Raw genomic sequence first — 17,967 nt, forward strand, 5'->3', positions numbered from 1 at the left:
CAGGGTGTACCATGACAAGTTCTGCTGCCATGGGGAAGCTGAGCTCTGGAGGTCTGAGTCTGAGAAACAATCACTGTAGCTGCCTTTAAATCAAATGCTCACTGAGTACCAGACACCGTGCTAAGCACCTTCCATGCGTCATCTTATTTAATCCTTGGCAGCCTCCAAGGGTGCCCATTATGCAGATGATGAAACTGAGGCTCAGCAACATTCTCTCCTTCCATTCAACAAATACTTACTGAGCCAAGACAGGATTCATACCCAGGCACAACCTTTACACCTAAGCATTCTGTTCTGCGTCTCCCCTGTCCCAGACTAGACGGCGTCTTGATCAGGCCTGTTCTCTCTCCAAGGCTCATCTTCCTCATGTGTGCAAAAGGGCGTACTCCAGCTCTGACCTTGAGGCTCGAGCCTCAGTCTCCATCTGATGAGCCTGACGACCCTTCACATGCTACAAGGAATGCACTGTGGAGAGGTTGAGATACCCGTTTCACTAAGAGGACACTGAGGCCTGGAGAGACACTTGGCTGCTGGAGGCTGCACAGCTTGGTTGTTCAGGTTGCAACTTGATCCTCCAAGTCCCCAACACTACCCATGTCCCTGGAAGGAGGAAATAGGAAGAGGGGGATCGTGTGTCCCAGACAGAGCCCCAGGCCAGGCCTTAGGTGGGCCTGGCTCTAGCCTGGCCTCTATCAGCTGGGTGTCCGCCATGCACCCCCAGTGAGGCTCCTGAAGCTGGGAGCCCCTCATGGCTCTCGCACGGGTACAGAGATAGCCCATCTGCTATGGCAGATACCAGGTGACCTTCCATTTGTGCCAGCCTCAGGGCCTCTGGGAGGCCTGCACTGGGCAGGGCTTTCAACCTGGCTCAAGCACTTATCCCAATACTCCACCCAGACTCCAGAACACCTTCCTAGAATGGGAATCTGATCATACCCCTCCCCTGCTTATAACCCTCCCCATTGATAGCCAGCTAGCATCCAGACTCCTAGGCCTGCCCCCCTGGCCCCACTCCACCCTAGGCTCCAGGGCCAGGTGGCCCTTTGCTCCCTGTGCCTTGGCCCAATTGTCCCCCTGCCTAGGCCTCCCACCTCCCTCCTGGTCCACACCTTGCTCCTCTGGGATCCCACAGCACTGGGCCTTGGAGCAGAGCCTTGCCTCCCATGGTTATTAGTTTTCTCCTTGTCAGCTGGCCCCTGAAACTGGGAGCTCCTTGAGGGCAAGGAGTGCATAGGATTCATCTGAGTGTCCCCAGCACCTAGCCCCGAGCCTGGCACATAGACGGTGTTTGGCAAATGTTGGGGTAAGAGGGAAGTGGGGGGAGGGAGGAGGGAGGAAGTGGGACTGGAGAAGAAGAGGAAGGAAGGGGAGAAGAGTCCGTCTGTCTCCTTCCTTTCTTCCCTTTGACATCCTCAGCTCAGTCTGAGGCCTCACTCATCTCATGGTGACGCAGCCAGGGGGGGCTAAGCCAGGGAGAGGAGGCAGGGAAAAGGAGGGGGAAGCTGCTGAACCAGCAGCACCTCTATGCAGGGGCTTAAGAGCTATTTGTGTGCTACCTGCTGAGCCCCTAATCCTCCATGGCCAAGTCAGAGCCCTGCACCTGGGCTCCAAGGGGGCCGGGCTCAGGGAGGCCTGGAGGTAGGTGCCACGATCTTCAGAGACAGCCACCCCCAGCTCCCCACCTCCACACATCATCCCCAAGCCTGACTGAGGGGCCAGTGACTCAGAAATTCACCCACACTGGGACTTGTCCCTTGGCGTGCTCCCAGGCCCTCTCTGGAGCACCTAGCATGGCAGAAGAAAGCTCAGGCTGGGGAGTTAGACAGCCGGTTCACTTCCGGCTCTGCTGAGGAAGCCATTTCCTCAGTGCTCAGTGGGTAGGGAGTGAGACCTCCTCACGAGGGGCCAGGAGTTGTTCACTCATTTGACAACTATTTATTGAGTTGCTACTCCAAGCTGCCAGCTCAGATGCAACAAAGTCCAGGCGAGGCCAGCCCTGCACTCCGGAGAGGGGTGGGCAGTGAGTCAGTAAGGAGGCAAATAAGACCGTTGCTGATAGTGGTACATACTGAGTAGAAAACCAATGTGATGGAGTGGGGGCCCTGCTTTGTAGACTTGGGGGCCTCTCCAAGGAGTGCTTTGTAAACTGAGACCAGACCTTCGAAAGCTGAGTTAGGCTCCAAGAGGCTAACACTGTCAGCAGCAGTCATGGATCACTTATAAGCAACAGAGTAGAAAACTGAGGCACAGGGAAGGGAGGGGGCTGGGCTACGCCCAGGCTATGTGCTTACAGAGTCTTAGTCCAGTTGTAAGGGTAAGTGTAAAGGGACCATGCCCAATGGAGGGGGACCATGACACCTAAACTGTGAGATTGGAAGGTCTGTGACTGGGCCTTGGTGGAAAAGCAGGTCATGTTTACCCAGCAGATGGGGGTGGATCCCCCAAAGTTTCCTAGTTCCAACAAACTGAGGCCGGAGAGGGGAAGTGGGACTCCCTAGGCTAGAGTCCAGTGCCACCCCCTGCCCTCTGGGCCACCACTGGTGCCCCAGGCCTGTGTGACTCAGGCTAGCGGCTCTCCCGTCAGCCCAGCACAACCCTTTTTTGGTCATTTATACCATGGTGTGAATGGCAGCAGATCTTTCCTGAGAGCTGTCTTTGGTGTCGGGGAGGGAGGGGGAGGGAGGCAAGGCCAGGCAGGTGATAGCCCAGATTTGTCACGTGACCTGGGCTACTGACTCACTGCCCACCCTGGGCCTCAGTCTCTCCACCTGTGAAATGTAGCAGGGAGGGTCAGAGTAGGTGACTTCTAATGACTTCCTGCTTACTGTGAGCCTGTTGCTCTGAACAAAGAGCATTTTTAGTTTAAAAAAAGATTCTTTGTCGTGCCTCACAGAATACAGGGAAATGTTACTCTGTGAGGCCTTTGATTCCCCATGGCCCTGGTTCTGTGAGGGAGGGTCATTAAACTCTGAGACATAGAAAGGGAAGCACTGACTGAAATAACCTAGATCTATTCACTTGATCCACAAATACTAAGCACCTACTATGTGCCAGACTCTGAGGAAACAGACAGAAATCCCAACTCTTTCCCGTGCATGGGGAAATGATTTACAGCGTTCTGCTACATGCTGAGCACATGCTTGGCTCCGGGAACCCTGTTGAGAGCTGGGCAGGCCCCCTCCACCCCCGCCTGCCCACATTACAGCCTGTGAAATGGACAAAAAACATGGGAACAGAACATAAATTAAAAACTTCCAGGCTGTCCTAAGCGTTAGGAGGAGGTGAAGGCAAGGCTTTGAGGTCTAGGATTGGGGGCTTACCCCCGCCAACACAGGGCTGTGTGTGGCTGGTCTTAGCCCAGGGAACCAGGGCTCCTCCCTCCATCTGGCTACCGGGGCCGCAGTCAGAATCAAACCCTCCACCTTGACCTCGTTAGCATTGGGCCTAATCCCTGAGCCAGGTCCCTTAAACTGCCAGAGGTCACACCATACCCGCCGGCCGTTGCCTTCCCCTGCGCTCATTCATTCCACCAGCACACATTTCATCAGCCCCCCATATGCAAGCCCCAGCACCACCTGGGACAGGCGGGGTCTGGAGCCCCAGGCGGGCTGGAGGGAAGGGGGTACTTTTCTGAGTGAACAGGTCTGGGAATTTCAGGTAGGAAGAGGCTACACGAAAGAGAGTACACAGGAAGGAAGTCTTGGAGACTGGGACACTTCCCCGCTGGATCCTTCCATCACCAAGTTCACAGTTCAAACTTCACCTTCCCGGGCTGCTCCAAATGACAGGATGTTGGAGTGGGTCACAATCTGAACTTTTCCTATTCCAGTGGTTTCAATACCTGTTTGTTTGTAAGCCCTGCCAACCCCACAGAACGATACTTCCTGCGGGCATCATCCATCTCCACTGTGTTTGTCAGAACTGAGCACCGTGTGTGGAACACAGTAGGTATTCCATACATATTTGTGGCAGGAGGGTGGTCATCAAGCACCCTTGTGCCCGGCACTCCCATCTGCCCCAGACATTCCTCAGAAGCATCGTTGTGCTCCCTTCACTGATGGGGGGAGCCTGTCCATGTCAAGCCTCCATTTGCCCCCAGAACCTGCCCTCATGGGGCTACCTGTCACATGGTCTTCCAAGGCCCACTGACCCAGCCCAGTCTGACCAGACGTCCCTGGATGTGCCCTGTGTGCCGCAGTGTCCAACCAGTTCAATTTCCAGGCTCGGCCCTGCCTTTGAACTAGAGTCCCCAGGAGGCCTTTCTCACGGCAGCAATCTGGTGCCCAGCACCGCACCTGGCACATAGCCACCTCCTGGATGCAAGGGCTCACTTCAGCAGCCTTGAGAGCCTCTGTTCCCTTCCTGCTCCAGTCACCCTCTCCCTGGTCCCCTTTTCTAGCCTCACTTCCTCCAGTACATCTGTGGGGACATTTGAACCATGTTTCTGCCCCTGAGACCTGCCCAAGCCACTGCCCGCTGCCCAGGCTCTTCAGCTTGGCACCGAGACGCACCAGAGCTGGCCCCACAGCCCAGGTGTGGCCTCAGGCGTCTGCCAGCCCTTGTCTTCAGTCTCGCCTGTCTTTCCTACCCAGCAACCTAGCGAAATACTCCCCTTCCTCAAAGACCCAAACTTCCCCTCCACAGACACCTCCCCTTTAAAGGGAGTCTCCCCTCCCTGGATCTGTTCTTCCCTCATCAGAGTCCTCCCTACCCCTTCACCCCCTCCTTTCTGGATATTTGTATCCTCAGTGGTCTGCACACAATGTTTAATGAACGAGAGAGTGAGGGAATTCCAACTCGAATACCTACTGAGCTCTTGGGCTATGCCGGGTTGTGTGTCCGGCATGGAGAATGCCAGAGCAGGCAGGACGCGGCCCCCCGCCCTCAAGGAGCTCATAATCTGGTGAGATGGGCTGGGGTCAGGGCCTGGCCGTGGGTGAGCCAGAAGGTGACGGCTGGGGAAGAAATAGGTAAGGGACTGAGTGAGGGGTTGAAAGACTAACAGAATAACCAGAGCCTCCACCCTTGGGGAGCTCGTGGTCCAGGGGGAGGCAAAGTCAGCTCACATGAAGTGAGGGAGACATGGCATGGAGCCAGCGGTCCCAATGCCAGGCCACGGCCACCAGATTGATACGGGCAGAGATCTCGGGACCAGAAGAGTTGGAGGCGGGCCTCCTGCCCTTTCCCAGGGTCCCCCGCCCCTTCCCTCTCTGGCCCCAGGCTTCTGTCTAGAGTCACCTTGGCCCCTCGTGGAAGCCAATTAGGCCCCCAGTTGCAGTAGTGGGGATTAATATGATTAATAACGCCCCCAATCTCCCAGGTGCTGATTCAGCCAGGAGCTTAGGCAGGGGAGGTCACTTTATAAGGGCCTGGGGGGGGTCAGAGCCCGGAGTAGTCCAGCCGGAGCCCTAGGTGGCTGAGCTCAGGCCTCCACAGCACTCTGGTCTGAGCCGCCCACGGGGCAGCCACCAGGACCGCAGCCATGAACGGGACGGAGGGCCTGAACTTCTACGTGCCCTTCTCCAACAAGACGGGGGTGGTGCGCAGCCCCTTCGAGTTCCCACAGTACTACCTGGCTGAGCCATGGCAGTTCTCCATGCTGGCCGCCTACATGTTCCTGCTGATCGTGCTCGGCTTCCCCATCAACTTCCTCACGCTCTACGTCACCGTCCAGCACAAGAAGCTACGCACGCCGCTCAACTACATCCTGCTCAACCTGGCCGTGGCCAACCTCTTCATGGTCTTCGGGGGCTTCACCACCACCCTCTACACCTCGCTGCATGGATACTTTGTCTTTGGGGTCACGGGATGCAATCTGGAGGGCTTCTTTGCCACGCTGGGCGGTATGAGCCGGGGTAGGGGTGGTGTGGCGGAGGGATACAGGAGCCAGGGGGAGTGGAGGGATCTGGAGACAGCCGCATATCCAGGGATAGTGGCTAAGAGGCCTTCTCCCCTCTACGTTCGTCAGCATTGTCCACTTGATCAACAAACACCGTTAGTGATGCTATGCTAGGCTGTTTATTGAGGGTAGCCATTGGACGCTGTCGATCCCATGTAGAGTGGTGCCACTGTCTTGCTTCACATCAGGGAAACTGAGCACAAGAGATGTCAAGGGCCTTGCTGGGGTCACATTGGTGGAGATAGAGCTGGGTTTCCAGCTCACATCACTGTAGCCCCTCAAGCCTTGTTCTGTTTCGCTTGGAGCAGCTGTGCTGGGTCAGAGCCATGCCAGGCACTGGGGAGAGAGGTGGACAAGACAGATCCCTGTGCTCAGGGCTCTCAGCCCAGGGTGGGACACAGATGATCAGTCCTCCAGCCACCAGATTCTGCCTGTGCTGGGCAATGGGCTCAGTCTCTCCCCACTGGCATCTCTCCGACCCTGCAGAGAAGGGTCCGTCTGTATGTGGTACCCCTGTTTCACCCCTGCCTTGTGACCTGCAGCTGGGTGTTGTGTGGTCATCGAAGGTGACAAACACCCAGCGATGGCTGGAGATTCCCTGGGAATGGGGCTGAGACAGCATCCTGGACCACGTGAAGGAAAGAGAAACCAAGGAGGCAGAGCAGTCCTCGTGGCAGCCGCCCCGGCTGTCTCCCGCTTGCCCGAGAGGTTGTGTGTCCCAGAGGAGGGGGGCCATTCCTGGATCTGAGCCGGAAGACCCAGGCCTCGGTCTCTTCCCTTCTCCGGGCCTCACTTTCCTCAGCTGCTATACGGGACCTCTGCAGCAACCCGATTGGCTTTCCTGTCAAAGAAACTATTCGAAAGCACCCGTCAAAGCTACAGATCACCACACAGTTTAATGCCTTTCTGTGGAAGGGGTTTCTTCAAAGGGGAAGAGCTTCCCCACACAGAAAGTTTGGAGGTGGGCTGGGAAGTCTCAGGCTAGAAGGCAGGGGTGACATGGGTGCCGCGTTCGGGCATGTCTCTGCAGGGCTGGGGCCAGTTTACAATTATTATTCTGGAGTAATAATTAGTCATGTTCGCTTTCTCTCAGAAACATCCTGGTTTGGTTGATAAATTCTATGGCCAACCTCCCTACTGAGTTTCTGGGGGTGATGTCTGAATGCCCCCATTCTTTCCTGCTCCTTCCTCTGGGCAAATCATTCCCAGGGTTCCTGGCTCCAAGGCGGGAGACCCAGAGGCCCAGGTTATTTCATCCCCCAGTGGGGAGAGGCCACGGCACAAGAGGGAGGGAAGGACTTCCAACTCCAACATGCACGCTGCCTGTCACCCCACGAAGCACAAGTTCTTCTGTAAAAACTCCCTACGGGGCTCCCAGTCTAACGGTGACCCTGGAATCCGATTTTCCATCCCTCACAAACCCAGAGCTCTAACTGAACTAACTCCTCTTCCTGGGGGATGCCCTGCTCACTCTCCTTCAGCATACGGGTCCTTCTGCCCCAGAGCCCATCCCCGGTCCTGCCTCCAGCCCTGCCCTAGCTTGCCTTCCTGGCTGCCCTCTCCCATCCAGGAGGAGTGCTCCCTGCTTGGACAGACAGCAGGGTCCAGGCGGGTGGTGTGTTGACTGATCCCTGACTGCCTTGCAGGTGAAATTGCCCTGTGGTCTTTGGTGGTCCTGGCCATTGAGCGGTACGTGGTGGTGTGTAAGCCCATGAGCAACTTCCGCTTCGGGGAGAACCATGCCATCATGGGCGTCGCCTTCACCTGGGTCATGGCAATGGCCTGTGCTGCACCCCCCCTCGTTGGCTGGTCCAGGTAATGACACTGAGCAGACGAGAATGGTCTCCGGGGGGGTCTTTGTAGGATTCCCCCAGCCAGGACTCAAACCTGATGCTATTCTGGGCACCGAGGGTATATGCCTCCTACCCCAAATGCCCACCCTGGCAGCTCTCCCAAGGGAGAGGTTTAGGGCAGGGAAAGAGAGAATCAGACCCTAATGTTGCTATGGGGGCTGGTCCCACCTCCTGAGCCCCCATGTCAAGGAGAATCCAAGACACCCCAACCCTTCACCTTGGCTGTGCCCCTAATCCTTAACTAAGCCGGGGCCAGATTCCAATCCTCTTTGCCCCATAGGCAGTTCCCTCTGACCTTGGGCCCCAGCACCTGGGGGGCCAAGCCTGTCCAGTGCAGGTGTCACCTGCACTACCATGTCACATGGTAGCCCCTGGGAACTGGGTCCTCTACAGCCTCTAGTCCGTCATCTCCAAATGGGGCTCAAATGGGAGATGGGAGGACCACGGTGTGGGAAACGGGGCTGGTGACCCTGTGGGTCCCTGGAGGCCTCACGTCCTCTGCTTCCGGGAAACTCCCGATCTCTCTTCCCGTCCCTCCTCTCTCAGCCTCCTGGGGTCAATTCTTTGTTCCTTGTCGAGTCTGAGCCCATCCCCTCCAGCCTCTTTCCCAGTCTTCTCCAGTCCTGCCCAGTCCCATCCCCCCAGGCACAGCCAACAGCCACCCCATTGCCACCATCCTCTGAAATCACTGAAACATCCTGACCACATGGCCCTGGGACTTCTTTCTAGAAAACATGCAAAGATCCCTTAGTTACCCTGTGTGCCCATCTTTGGCCTAGAAGATACTCTTACGCTGTTAGCAAGACCCTGTTTGTACAGAGTGTGGGAGCTTTTCCCTTTTCCTCACCAACCTCTGCCCCGCACAGCCTGGGGCCCGGCCTCCAGCTACGGGCAGCAGCAGGTGTGTGAGGAAACACAGCACAGGTCAGCGGTGTGCGGGCTCTGCTAGGTGAGAGACTAGGCCATCTCATGATACCACGGCTACCATACAGCCAAACCACACTGCTTGCCGCAGGGGCATTTGAATCCCTCAGCTCAGTTGATTTGATCCTCATGGTCAGGCAGCCAAGCAGATATTTTATCATGCCCATTTCACAGAGAGGGAAAGCAAGGCCCAGAGCAAGACCAGCCACACAGCAGGTGCGTTGGCCGAGCCAGGGCCCTGACCGGCTGTAGTCCCTCACACATGGGTCTCTTTTATGCCCTCTCCTACCCCACCCCCCTCTGGTGTGCAGGTACATCCCAGAGGGCATGCAGTGCTCGTGTGGGATCGACTACTACACGCTCAAGCCAGAGGTCAACAACGAGTCCTTTGTCATCTACATGTTCGTGGTCCACTTCACCATCCCCATGATTGTCATATTCTTCTGCTATGGGCAGCTCGTCTTCACAGTCAAGGAGGTATGGTCCCATGCTGGGTGCTGGGGACACAAGCGTCGGTTGGGTTGAGCCCGGCCCCTGTTCCAAGGGAGTCTGGATAGCAGGCCCTGTGTCCTTGCAGGCGGCTGCCCAGCAGCAGGAATCGGCCACCACCCAGAAGGCTGAGAAGGAGGTCACACGCATGGTCATCATCATGGTCATCGCTTTCCTGATCTGTTGGGTGCCCTACGCCAGCGTCGCATTCTACATCTTCACCCACCAGGGCTCCAACTTTGGCCCCATCTTCATGACCATCCCGGCGTTCTTCGCCAAGTCCTCCTCCATCTACAATCCCGTCATCTATATCATGATGAACAAGCAGGTGCCTGATGGCGGGGCAGGAGGGTCCAGGGGCCCCAGGCTGCTGGCATTGCCTGCAGAGGACAAGCCATGTCCTGGACTGGGCTCAGTCATTCCACCTGCAAAACCAGGCAGGGAGCCTGGTATCCCCCAGGACATCAGAGTCCTCGGGGAGAAATGCAGAGTCCTGCTGAATCAGAAGCTCGGGGTGGGCCCAGGAACCTGCATTTCTAACAAGCCCTCTGGGTGTCTCTGATGCATGAGAAGTGCCAGTCCAGATGGTTCTGGAGGCCCACTTTAAAAGTCAAATAGTCTAAGTCCCAAGCCTAGGAATGGGATGGTGCCAGTCTCCACAAAGCTGAACAAGGAGCTAAACCTTATGCTGAGGGATGAAGGGAGAAAGCAGTTCTTTAACATCGACCAGTGACTTCTCTGCAGAATCCATGATCCAGTGGGGAAAAGGTGGTCTCTGGAGTTAGGCATATCAGTTTCAAATCTCAGCTCTTATTTTCTAGCTATGTGACCCTTAGGCAAGTCACTTCCCCTCTCTGGCCCTCAGTGTCTTCATTCCTAGAGAGGGCAAACTCCTAAACTCTAGGGCTAACTAAGATAACTTACAGATAGCCCTTGGCACACAGAGGGCATCATAGAATGTTGTGAGTAGCAAAGCCCCCTTGGGTTGGTTTGGTCCCTGGCATCTCTGGGGTGGGACCACATGTGCTTCCTAAGTTCCCTCCAGGGAGCCAGATTTGAGAGGGGCATGGAGTCTGTGAGGGCCAGAAACAGGGAAAGGGTTGGAGGCAAATCTCATCAACCACCACAGTCCGCTACACACACTTTCGGTGGACCTTGACCCTGACTCATGTCCCTTGCCTTCCAGTTCCGGAACTGCATGATCACTACCCTCTGCTGTGGCAAGAACCCACTGGGTGATGACGAGGCCTCTGTCAGTGCCTCCAAGACGGAGACCAGCCAGGTGGCACCAGCCTAAGCCCTGCCAAGGACTCTACGGCCAACTGTAGGAGTCTCCCCTTCCCCACACCTCCCCCCAGCCACAGCTGCCCCACAGGAGCCAGGCCTGTCGGAACCAGGTTGTGCAGGCTCCCTGAATTTAAAAAAAGAAAGGAAAAAAAAAAAAGAATTATTGAGAGAATGATGAGGCTCCCCACCCAGCCAGGATGCCTCATCAGGAGTCCTGAGTTCCCAGGGTCCAGTGGGATCTCTGCCCCTCCTCCCCCCAACTCATCTCTCAGGAACACCAGAACTCTTGCTCTCTGGAGAAGTGTCCCAGCTTAGGGATAAGTGTCTAGCACAGAGTGGGGCACACAGTAGGTGCTTAATAAATGCTAGATGGATGAAGGAAGGAACGAATGGAGGAATGAGTGAAGGAATGAATGAGCTGGGAGAGCATATCTATCCTCTCGAAACCTCCTTAGCAGTAGCAGCTCACCCTCAGCTGATGACCTTGAGCAGTGGTTTCCCTCCCTGGGCCTCACTTTCTTTCCCCATAAAATGGAAACCCCAAATCCCTGGCCCTGCCAACACATGGCTGCTGTGAAGATCAAATAGGATTTTGTGTGTGCGTGTGCCTGTGTGTGTGAGAGAGAATGTAAGCACTTTGTAAATGGTAAAGAGCTGTACAGATTGTAGTTAGCATTATGAATAATATCCATTAATATAATTAATTAATTAATATGATCATCTCCTCTTGATAGTGACCATTTTGAGATTGGGCAGAGTCCTAAGCATCCAGCCTCAGCAGGTTTTTTTAAAATTAGCCAGGAGTCAAGGCCAGACCAGAGCTGACAGCTGGGTTGCAGGGAGGGACAGTCAAGGGAACGCAGAATGCAGTCATCAGGACTGAAAAAGCGTCAGGGGACTGTGGAGTCTGGGGCCAAGGTCCAGGGTCTCACCTCTGGCATGGAGCCCCGAGCCTGGTGCTTCCTCTTCCCAATACAGCCTAGGGAGAGATGGGACTTTCTTTCAGCTTCTACAAACCACCTGCTCTCTTGCCCAGCAACTACGCCACAGCACCTCAGGGCCAGCTTGGAGCTTCTAGAAGCCATATTCACCTGCCCACATTTAATGAAGAGCTGAGTCACCCTTGTCTCAAAGAGCTTAGAAACAAAAAGTTGGAAATTCAGATGGGCCCACCTTCCCTGGGGATGTTCACAGGTCTCAGATTCTAGCTCCCTTGCTGGGTGAGCCTGTCTTCAGTAGCTCCAGTCCATTCTCCATTCTGGAGAGTCTTTGCTGCAAAGCTGGCCGGAACTCTGGGCATCAGAAATGAGCTGCCCCCACAGCTGCCCCTCCTCCACATAACCAAAGCCAGGAGCTCGGGCTGTCCCCAGCTCTGCCTGGACACTAGGCAATTTGGGGCATTAAAAGCTCAGCTCCTATACTCGGTGTTAATGGTGGTGGTTTTTGTTGCTCTCAAGCTCTTTATCTGCAGAGTGGATTGAAATTAGGCAGATTCCACCTGATCCCTGACCCCCAGGATGCCGGGTTTGGGCAACCAGCAGAGCCCCCTCAGGGTGCGGGGTAGAGGGAACAGGCCTAGGAATGAGAAAAGCCCCAACTTTGGAGTCACAGAGACCCACGTGGCCTGTGAAACTGCAAGCAAGTTTTGTCATCTCTCTGCGTCTCCTTATCTGCAAAAGGGAATCTTAAACTGAGCTTAAGAGGACTGCAAACTTCCTGTGGCCACCCTACTTCCTGGCGCACTGCAGCCCGTGGGAGACTTTTGACATTACTGGGCCTCAGTTCAGAGCTGGCCTTACCAAGAACAGCATCTACAAGGGGAACAAGGATGGAGATATAGTCCCAAGAGTTACCCTCAACCTCCAAGGTGGGAAAGGGTGGCTGGAGCCTGAGATGGAAGGTCCTCAGTGCCACGGTGGGGCTAGAGCAGGTAATAGCTGGGATCTCTACTGTGGCCTCTCTTTACTCTGCCTCCCTGAGTGATGTCAGACAGGATCTCTTCAGCTGCAAGTCCCAAGGAATCTAACTCAATAGGGCTGAAGCCAGAGGAAGAAATTATTGGCTCCCATAAACAAAAAGCCCAGGGCTTTAGGCACAGCTGGATGCTGCTCCTCAGATGTTATCTGACTTCTGTGTCTCCTTTTCTGGCTACACTTTTCTCTGTGTCGGCTCCATGCACAGGCTCACTGTTCCCAAGAGGGGCACAAACGCCTACCAGCAGTCCCAGGCTCAGCAAGCCCTGCAGAAAGGGAGCTGCTTTTTCCTGACAGTTCCAGCAAAGGTCCTGGGTAGGGATCTCACTAGCCAGGCCAGGGTCACCTGACCACCCCTAAACCCAAAACCGGGCTAGAATGGGGATTCATCCACTGATTGGCCAGGCCTGAGTCACTTGATCACCCCCAGCAGCCCTACATAAACCAAATGATCTGAGTGAGGGTGGGGACAGGAAGGAGCCCAAAGGGTGCTTGGAGGGTATCGTTAACAGGTGGAGGAGGGCCAGAGACAGGGTGGGCAGAACTAACAGTGGCCCAGAGGGGTTGGCCTCCATTTAAGTGGGTGATGTCCGGCTACAGCAGGCCTCTCTCCCACACCATGGACACGAGAGAGATTTCCATGGCTGGTCCCTCGGGTCTCACGCTCCATTTCAAATGTGCCGGGCAGTGGGAGGGACAGTGGCATTCCGGTGGCCCTCCTTGCAGGCAGCCCTGCTTCCTCACTGCCCTACCTCTGTCCACTTATTCTGAGGAGTGGTATGCTTGTTTCAGCCCCACATCCAGAGAAAAAGATTGACTCTCAAACCAGAAAAGTCTCTGTTTTTTCCTAGTAGAGAGGAACTCCTCTTTTCCCTCTCTAATTTATCATTGATTTGACAGCCACGTAGGGGCACTTGCCATATATAAAGGCAAACAGCTGCTGACTTAGGTTGGGTCGAGGGTGTTACCCACTTCATTTCCAGGCTCCAGGTAGCAAACAGGTTTACGGAACCCCTGTTGTTTATGATCGTATCTTCACTCAACCCGGTCTAAGGGAGCTGACCCTGGGCCAGGATATTCTGGGGACTCAGAGATGGATTGGAGGGAGCTAGTCTCTGGGCTGTGACCTGGCCACCCTCAAGGACACAGAGCGCTCTCACCCCCGATCTTGCCTCTGGAAGGAGAGAGCGTGAACCAACTCTCCCACCCCGGCACCACCACCAAGTTGGCAAAGCCTGATGGCAGCCTACCCCGTGCCCCCCAGTAGAGACATGCACTCCTGACACCCCAGGGTGCCCCCAGAGAGACAGTGGGTGCCCTCCCCAGCCATGCGGTCTCAGACAATGTCCCTGGACCTCACTAGGTCTCAGGCTCCTCAGCTTTAAAGAGGAGACTCATCTCAGTTGGTAGAATTATCAGTACAGACTAATGAGATTATTGTTATAAAAACCGCAGTGCACGGTAGACACTCGATAAATGCGATTTCCTTCCCAGAGATGTGAACCAAGTTCAAAGGGGCAGCCCCTGGTGTGGTGGGAGATTGAGCCCCTGGAGTGGTGGTCAAGAGATTAAAATAATGGAGGGGCCTCAGGAAAGGTGGAAGCAAGTGCTAACTGCGCCCGATACTCATTCCCTTTCTTTCTTTTAGTAATACCGCTCCAAGTTCTAGCTGGGCACCTAGCCACCCAGCACAGGACAGCATCTCCCAGCTTCCCTTGCACCTGTGGTGCATGACATTAAGGTCTGGCCAATGGAGTATTACCGGAAATGGTATGTGCAGTTCTGGGTTGCACATTTGAGAGAACAGAAGCATCCTCCCCTTCTCTTGTTTCCTGTCTGATGGCTGGAATGTGGTCATGACGACCGGAGCTGCAACCAGAGCTATCCTTGTATCATGATGGGGTATCTGTGGTCAGAGAACAGCAGGGCAGCAAGCAAGAAGGAGCCTGGCTGGGTCTCCCATGCTGCCTTCCAGCCCTGCACAACTTACTCTTGAAGAGTCTCATAAGAGAATGATTTCACGGTTTTTTGTTTAAACTACTGTTATTTTGGAGTTACAGCTGGTTTCTTCACTAACACAGAGGACTTCCAGGTTCCAGCCCAGGGTCTGGACTCAGGAAGATCTAGTGCAGGTACTCTCTGAACTTTAACTTCTTCATGTATAAATAAAACAGTGAATATAAAAATGTACATGGACATAGAACATGATAGCTATTATTATTTCTACCCTACCCTCTATGCATTTATTGACTAAAGTCACAAATGCCCCGATGCTACAGGGACTAGAGTTACACAAAACAGACACTCTATTTTTGCTTCTAAATGTCTAGAACTGTAATCTTCAGAACTATGAGAGAGGGGCGCCTGGGTGGCTCAGTCGTTAAGCATCTGCCTTCGGCTCAGGTCATGATCCCAGGGTCCTGAGATCGAGCCCCGCATCGGGCTCCCTGCTCCGCGGGAAGCCTGCTTCTCCCTCTCCCACTCCCCCTGCTTGTGTTCCCTCTCTCGCTGTGTCTCTCTGTCAAATAAATAAATAAAATCTTTCAAAAAGAACTATGAGAGAGTTCACATGTAGGAGGCCCCCACTCAGTGTTTGAAGATGGTAAAACAGTTGTCAGCAGGACTTAAATCCCATACCGGCCTCAGTAGGAGTCACATAAGTACACAGAGCAGCCCTTCCTCTCTCTAGCAGTCTGAGCCTCACAGTTATCATTTTCCTGTAAAAAGGCAATCCTCTAGAAGAATTTTTAGATCTGCAGCGCATTTTAGAACTTCTTCCCTCCAAATGCAAAACTCTATCCTGGCACAGCCCGGGAGCAGGGTTTCATCTGAAGCTTGTGGGAATGTTTGTATCTCTGAGTCTTTCTCTATTTCTCAATTCTTGGAAATTGCCCACAATGTGATCAAAATTGCTGCCCCTGTTTGTGCCAGCACCATGTGCCTCTTTGCCTCATCTCTCCTCCTGCTCTAACGTGGTTCCTGCAGATGGTCCTCAGGCCTCCCTCCACTCAGCCAGGCTGGGCTCTGGCACTGGGGTTCCACAGCAGTGGGTGCTGAGCACCTACTGTGTGCCAGGTGCTGTGCTAGGCACCTGAGATACCACCAGGAACGAGACAGACACAGGCGTGCCCAACCCCCCCCGTGCCCTCCAGAGCTCAGGGGCTAGCGTGGGGGAGTTGTACCTCAGGGTGCTGGAGGTCCCAGGGGCTGTTGGAACCAGAGGAGGGGATCCTAACCTCCTCAGGGGTCAGGGAGGGCTTTTCCAAGCCCACTGAGGCCAAAAGGATGAATGGGAAACAATCCAGAGAAGGTAGGTGGGGGTGAAGAAAGGCCTTCTGGGCAGACTGTATCAGTTAGCTTATGCTGCATGACAAACAACCCCCAAGCCTCATGGCTTAAAACAACACACCAGGTATTGTTGCTCGTGACTCTGTGGTCAACTGGAGGTTTGGCTGGTGGGCCAGCTGTGGGCTGGGTGACGGGGGTGACTAAGCCACGGGCCTCTGAGCATCCAGCAGGCTAGCCAGGGCTTGTTCTCATGGGGTTGGGACTGGCACGCTATCACTTCCACCATATTCTGTTGGTCAAAGCAAGTCACAAGGCCAGCTCAGATTTAAGGAGTGTGAGAGGGGCTGCAGAGTTACATGCAAATGCACATGGATACGGGCAGGGGTGAGAAACTGGGGCCATTTCCGCATCCATTGAACACACACACAAAAGAAACACAAAGGAAAAAGGCCAGCTCTTAACATCTAGCCCATTCCAAGAATCACAGCAGTTGGACTGCGGGGTTCCAGGGGGAAAGGGGCTCCATAAGCCAGACTCAAGAGGTCAAGCTTCCACTTATGGGCAGTGGGGAGCTATGAAGGGTGCTAGGCTGGAGAGTGATGTCTAATTTCACTTTAGAACACTTTGATGGCCTCCGCCTCCCTCAATCCAGATGTCTGGTCATGGAGAGTCCCCTGGAAAATCCCAACAATAAAGAGACTACAAGAAGAAGAATGCAATTCTGTTTTAAACCTGTCCCCTCCAAATTCTACACCCTCCTTAGAGGTAACCACTGCTGTTACCTTGGTGTGAATCCTTTCAGACCTTCTTCTGTGCCTACACTTACACACACACAAACACACGCCCACACATGTGCTCATACAGTCACACACACTTTCTCTCTTCACAGGAGAGGAGAGCATATTCCACAGACACATTCCAGTTCATTCATTTTCATTTTTTAAATATTATTTATTTATTTATTTATTTAAAGTAGGCTCCGCACCCAACATGGGGCTCGAACTCATGACCCCAAGATCAAGAGCCTCATGCTCCCCTGACCGAACCAGCCAGGCACCCTCTGATTCACTCATTTTCACTGCTGTATACTACTCTACTGGGTGAATAGACCACGGTTTATTTGTTCATTTTTCTCCTGGCGGGTATTTCGTTTGTCTTGAATTTTTGCTGCGATGGCAGTGAGCATCCTTATCTCTCAATGTAAGAGTTCCTCTCAGACTTATCCCTGGAGTGCCACGGGTGGGATGTGGCATGAATCTAGCTTTCGTTGTATTAGATGTCACTGCACTGCCTTCTAGAGTGGCTTCGAGCTTTCCCTCCCAGCAGCTATGTATTTCTTGACGTGCTGGCCACCCAGCATTGATAGATATCTAAAGACTGGTCATTCCAGCAGGTGTGGAAAAACACCTCATGCTTGTATTAATTCACTGCCTCGTTTCAAATGATTGCACAGTATTTGGTACTTGGGGACTAGTTCAGCCAAGCCTCGAGGGATTCCTCTGGAAGTTAGTTCTCTCTCTCTCTCTCTTTTTTTTTTTCTTTTCCAGATAATGCATCAATTGCTTCTTTTCTGACTAAAGCTCTTCTAGGATACAGAAGTGGAGTCTCTGAGTTCAAGGGAATACCTTTCCAAACCAGGCTGCACCCCAATTTACACTGTAGGTGGAGGCACTGAGGGCCCGGCTCCCTGCATCCATGCCTACACTGCCTTCAATTTTAGTCAGTTTGACGGGAAAATAGTATCTTATTACTGTTTCTGTGTGAATTTTCCCGAATGCCAAGGAAGCCAATAATATTTTCTTGTGTTTATCAGGCTTTCTGGTGAATTGCCTATTCATATTCTCTGTCCTTTTTTACCAGTTTATGGACACTTTTGCTAGACAATTTTATTTGAAAATTGCTCATTCAGGGTGACTGGGTGACTCAGTTGTTAAGCACCTGACTTCAGCTCAGGTCATGATCTCAGGGTCCTGGGATTGAGCCCCATCTTGGGCTCCCTGCTTAGTGGGGAGTCTGCTTCTCCCTCTCCCTCTGCCCCCCCATTGCCTTCTCTCTCTCAAATAAATAAAATCTTAAAAAAATAATAATAATAAATAAAAATTTTTCATTCATCCCTTAAAAATTCTTTCATATAAAACAGAAAAAAAGGAGGCCACAGGTTGATCTGGGGGTGTCTGCTCCAGGCAAACCCCACCAGCCGGGCTTCAACTGCCACTTCTTGAGAAACCAAGGTCGGCAGTGGCCTGGAAACAGG

The 17,967-nt window shown here is 53.7% G+C and overlaps 1 protein-coding gene across 1 annotated transcript; it reads left to right on the forward strand.

Annotated features, from left to right (window-relative positions):
• The first annotated feature begins 5,390 nt into the window (after positions 1-5,390).
• On the forward strand, positions 5,391-11,872 carry RHO (rhodopsin). Its single transcript, XM_027584573.1, has 5 exons — positions 5,391-5,843; positions 7,546-7,714; positions 8,988-9,153; positions 9,254-9,493; positions 10,352-11,872. The coding sequence occupies exons 1-5, from the start codon at positions 5,483-5,485 to the stop codon at positions 10,460-10,462; spliced, it is 1,047 nt and encodes a 348-aa protein (XP_027440374.1). The 5' UTR covers positions 5,391-5,482; the 3' UTR covers positions 10,463-11,872.
• Positions 11,873-17,967: the final 6,095 nt, after the last annotated feature.

Source organism: Zalophus californianus, chromosome 1 (genome assembly GCF_009762305.2).
Source record: "Zalophus californianus isolate mZalCal1 chromosome 1, mZalCal1.pri.v2, whole genome shotgun sequence".
Taxonomy (NCBI): Eukaryota; Metazoa; Chordata; class Mammalia; order Carnivora; family Otariidae; genus Zalophus; species Zalophus californianus.

Bases quoted from the DNA above. Each gene is read 5' to 3' on its own strand.
- RHO (XM_027584573.1), top strand. From the start codon at position 5,483: ATGAACGGGACGGAGGGCCTGAACTTCTACGTGCCCTTCTCCAACAAG. The intron at 5,844-7,545 runs GTATGAGCCGGG...ACTGCCTTGCAG, and splicing joins CTTCTTTGCCACGCTGGGCG to GTGAAATTGCCCTGTGGTCT. The intron at 9,494-10,351 runs GTGCCTGATGGC...CTTGCCTTCCAG, and splicing joins ATATCATGATGAACAAGCAG to TTCCGGAACTGCATGATCAC.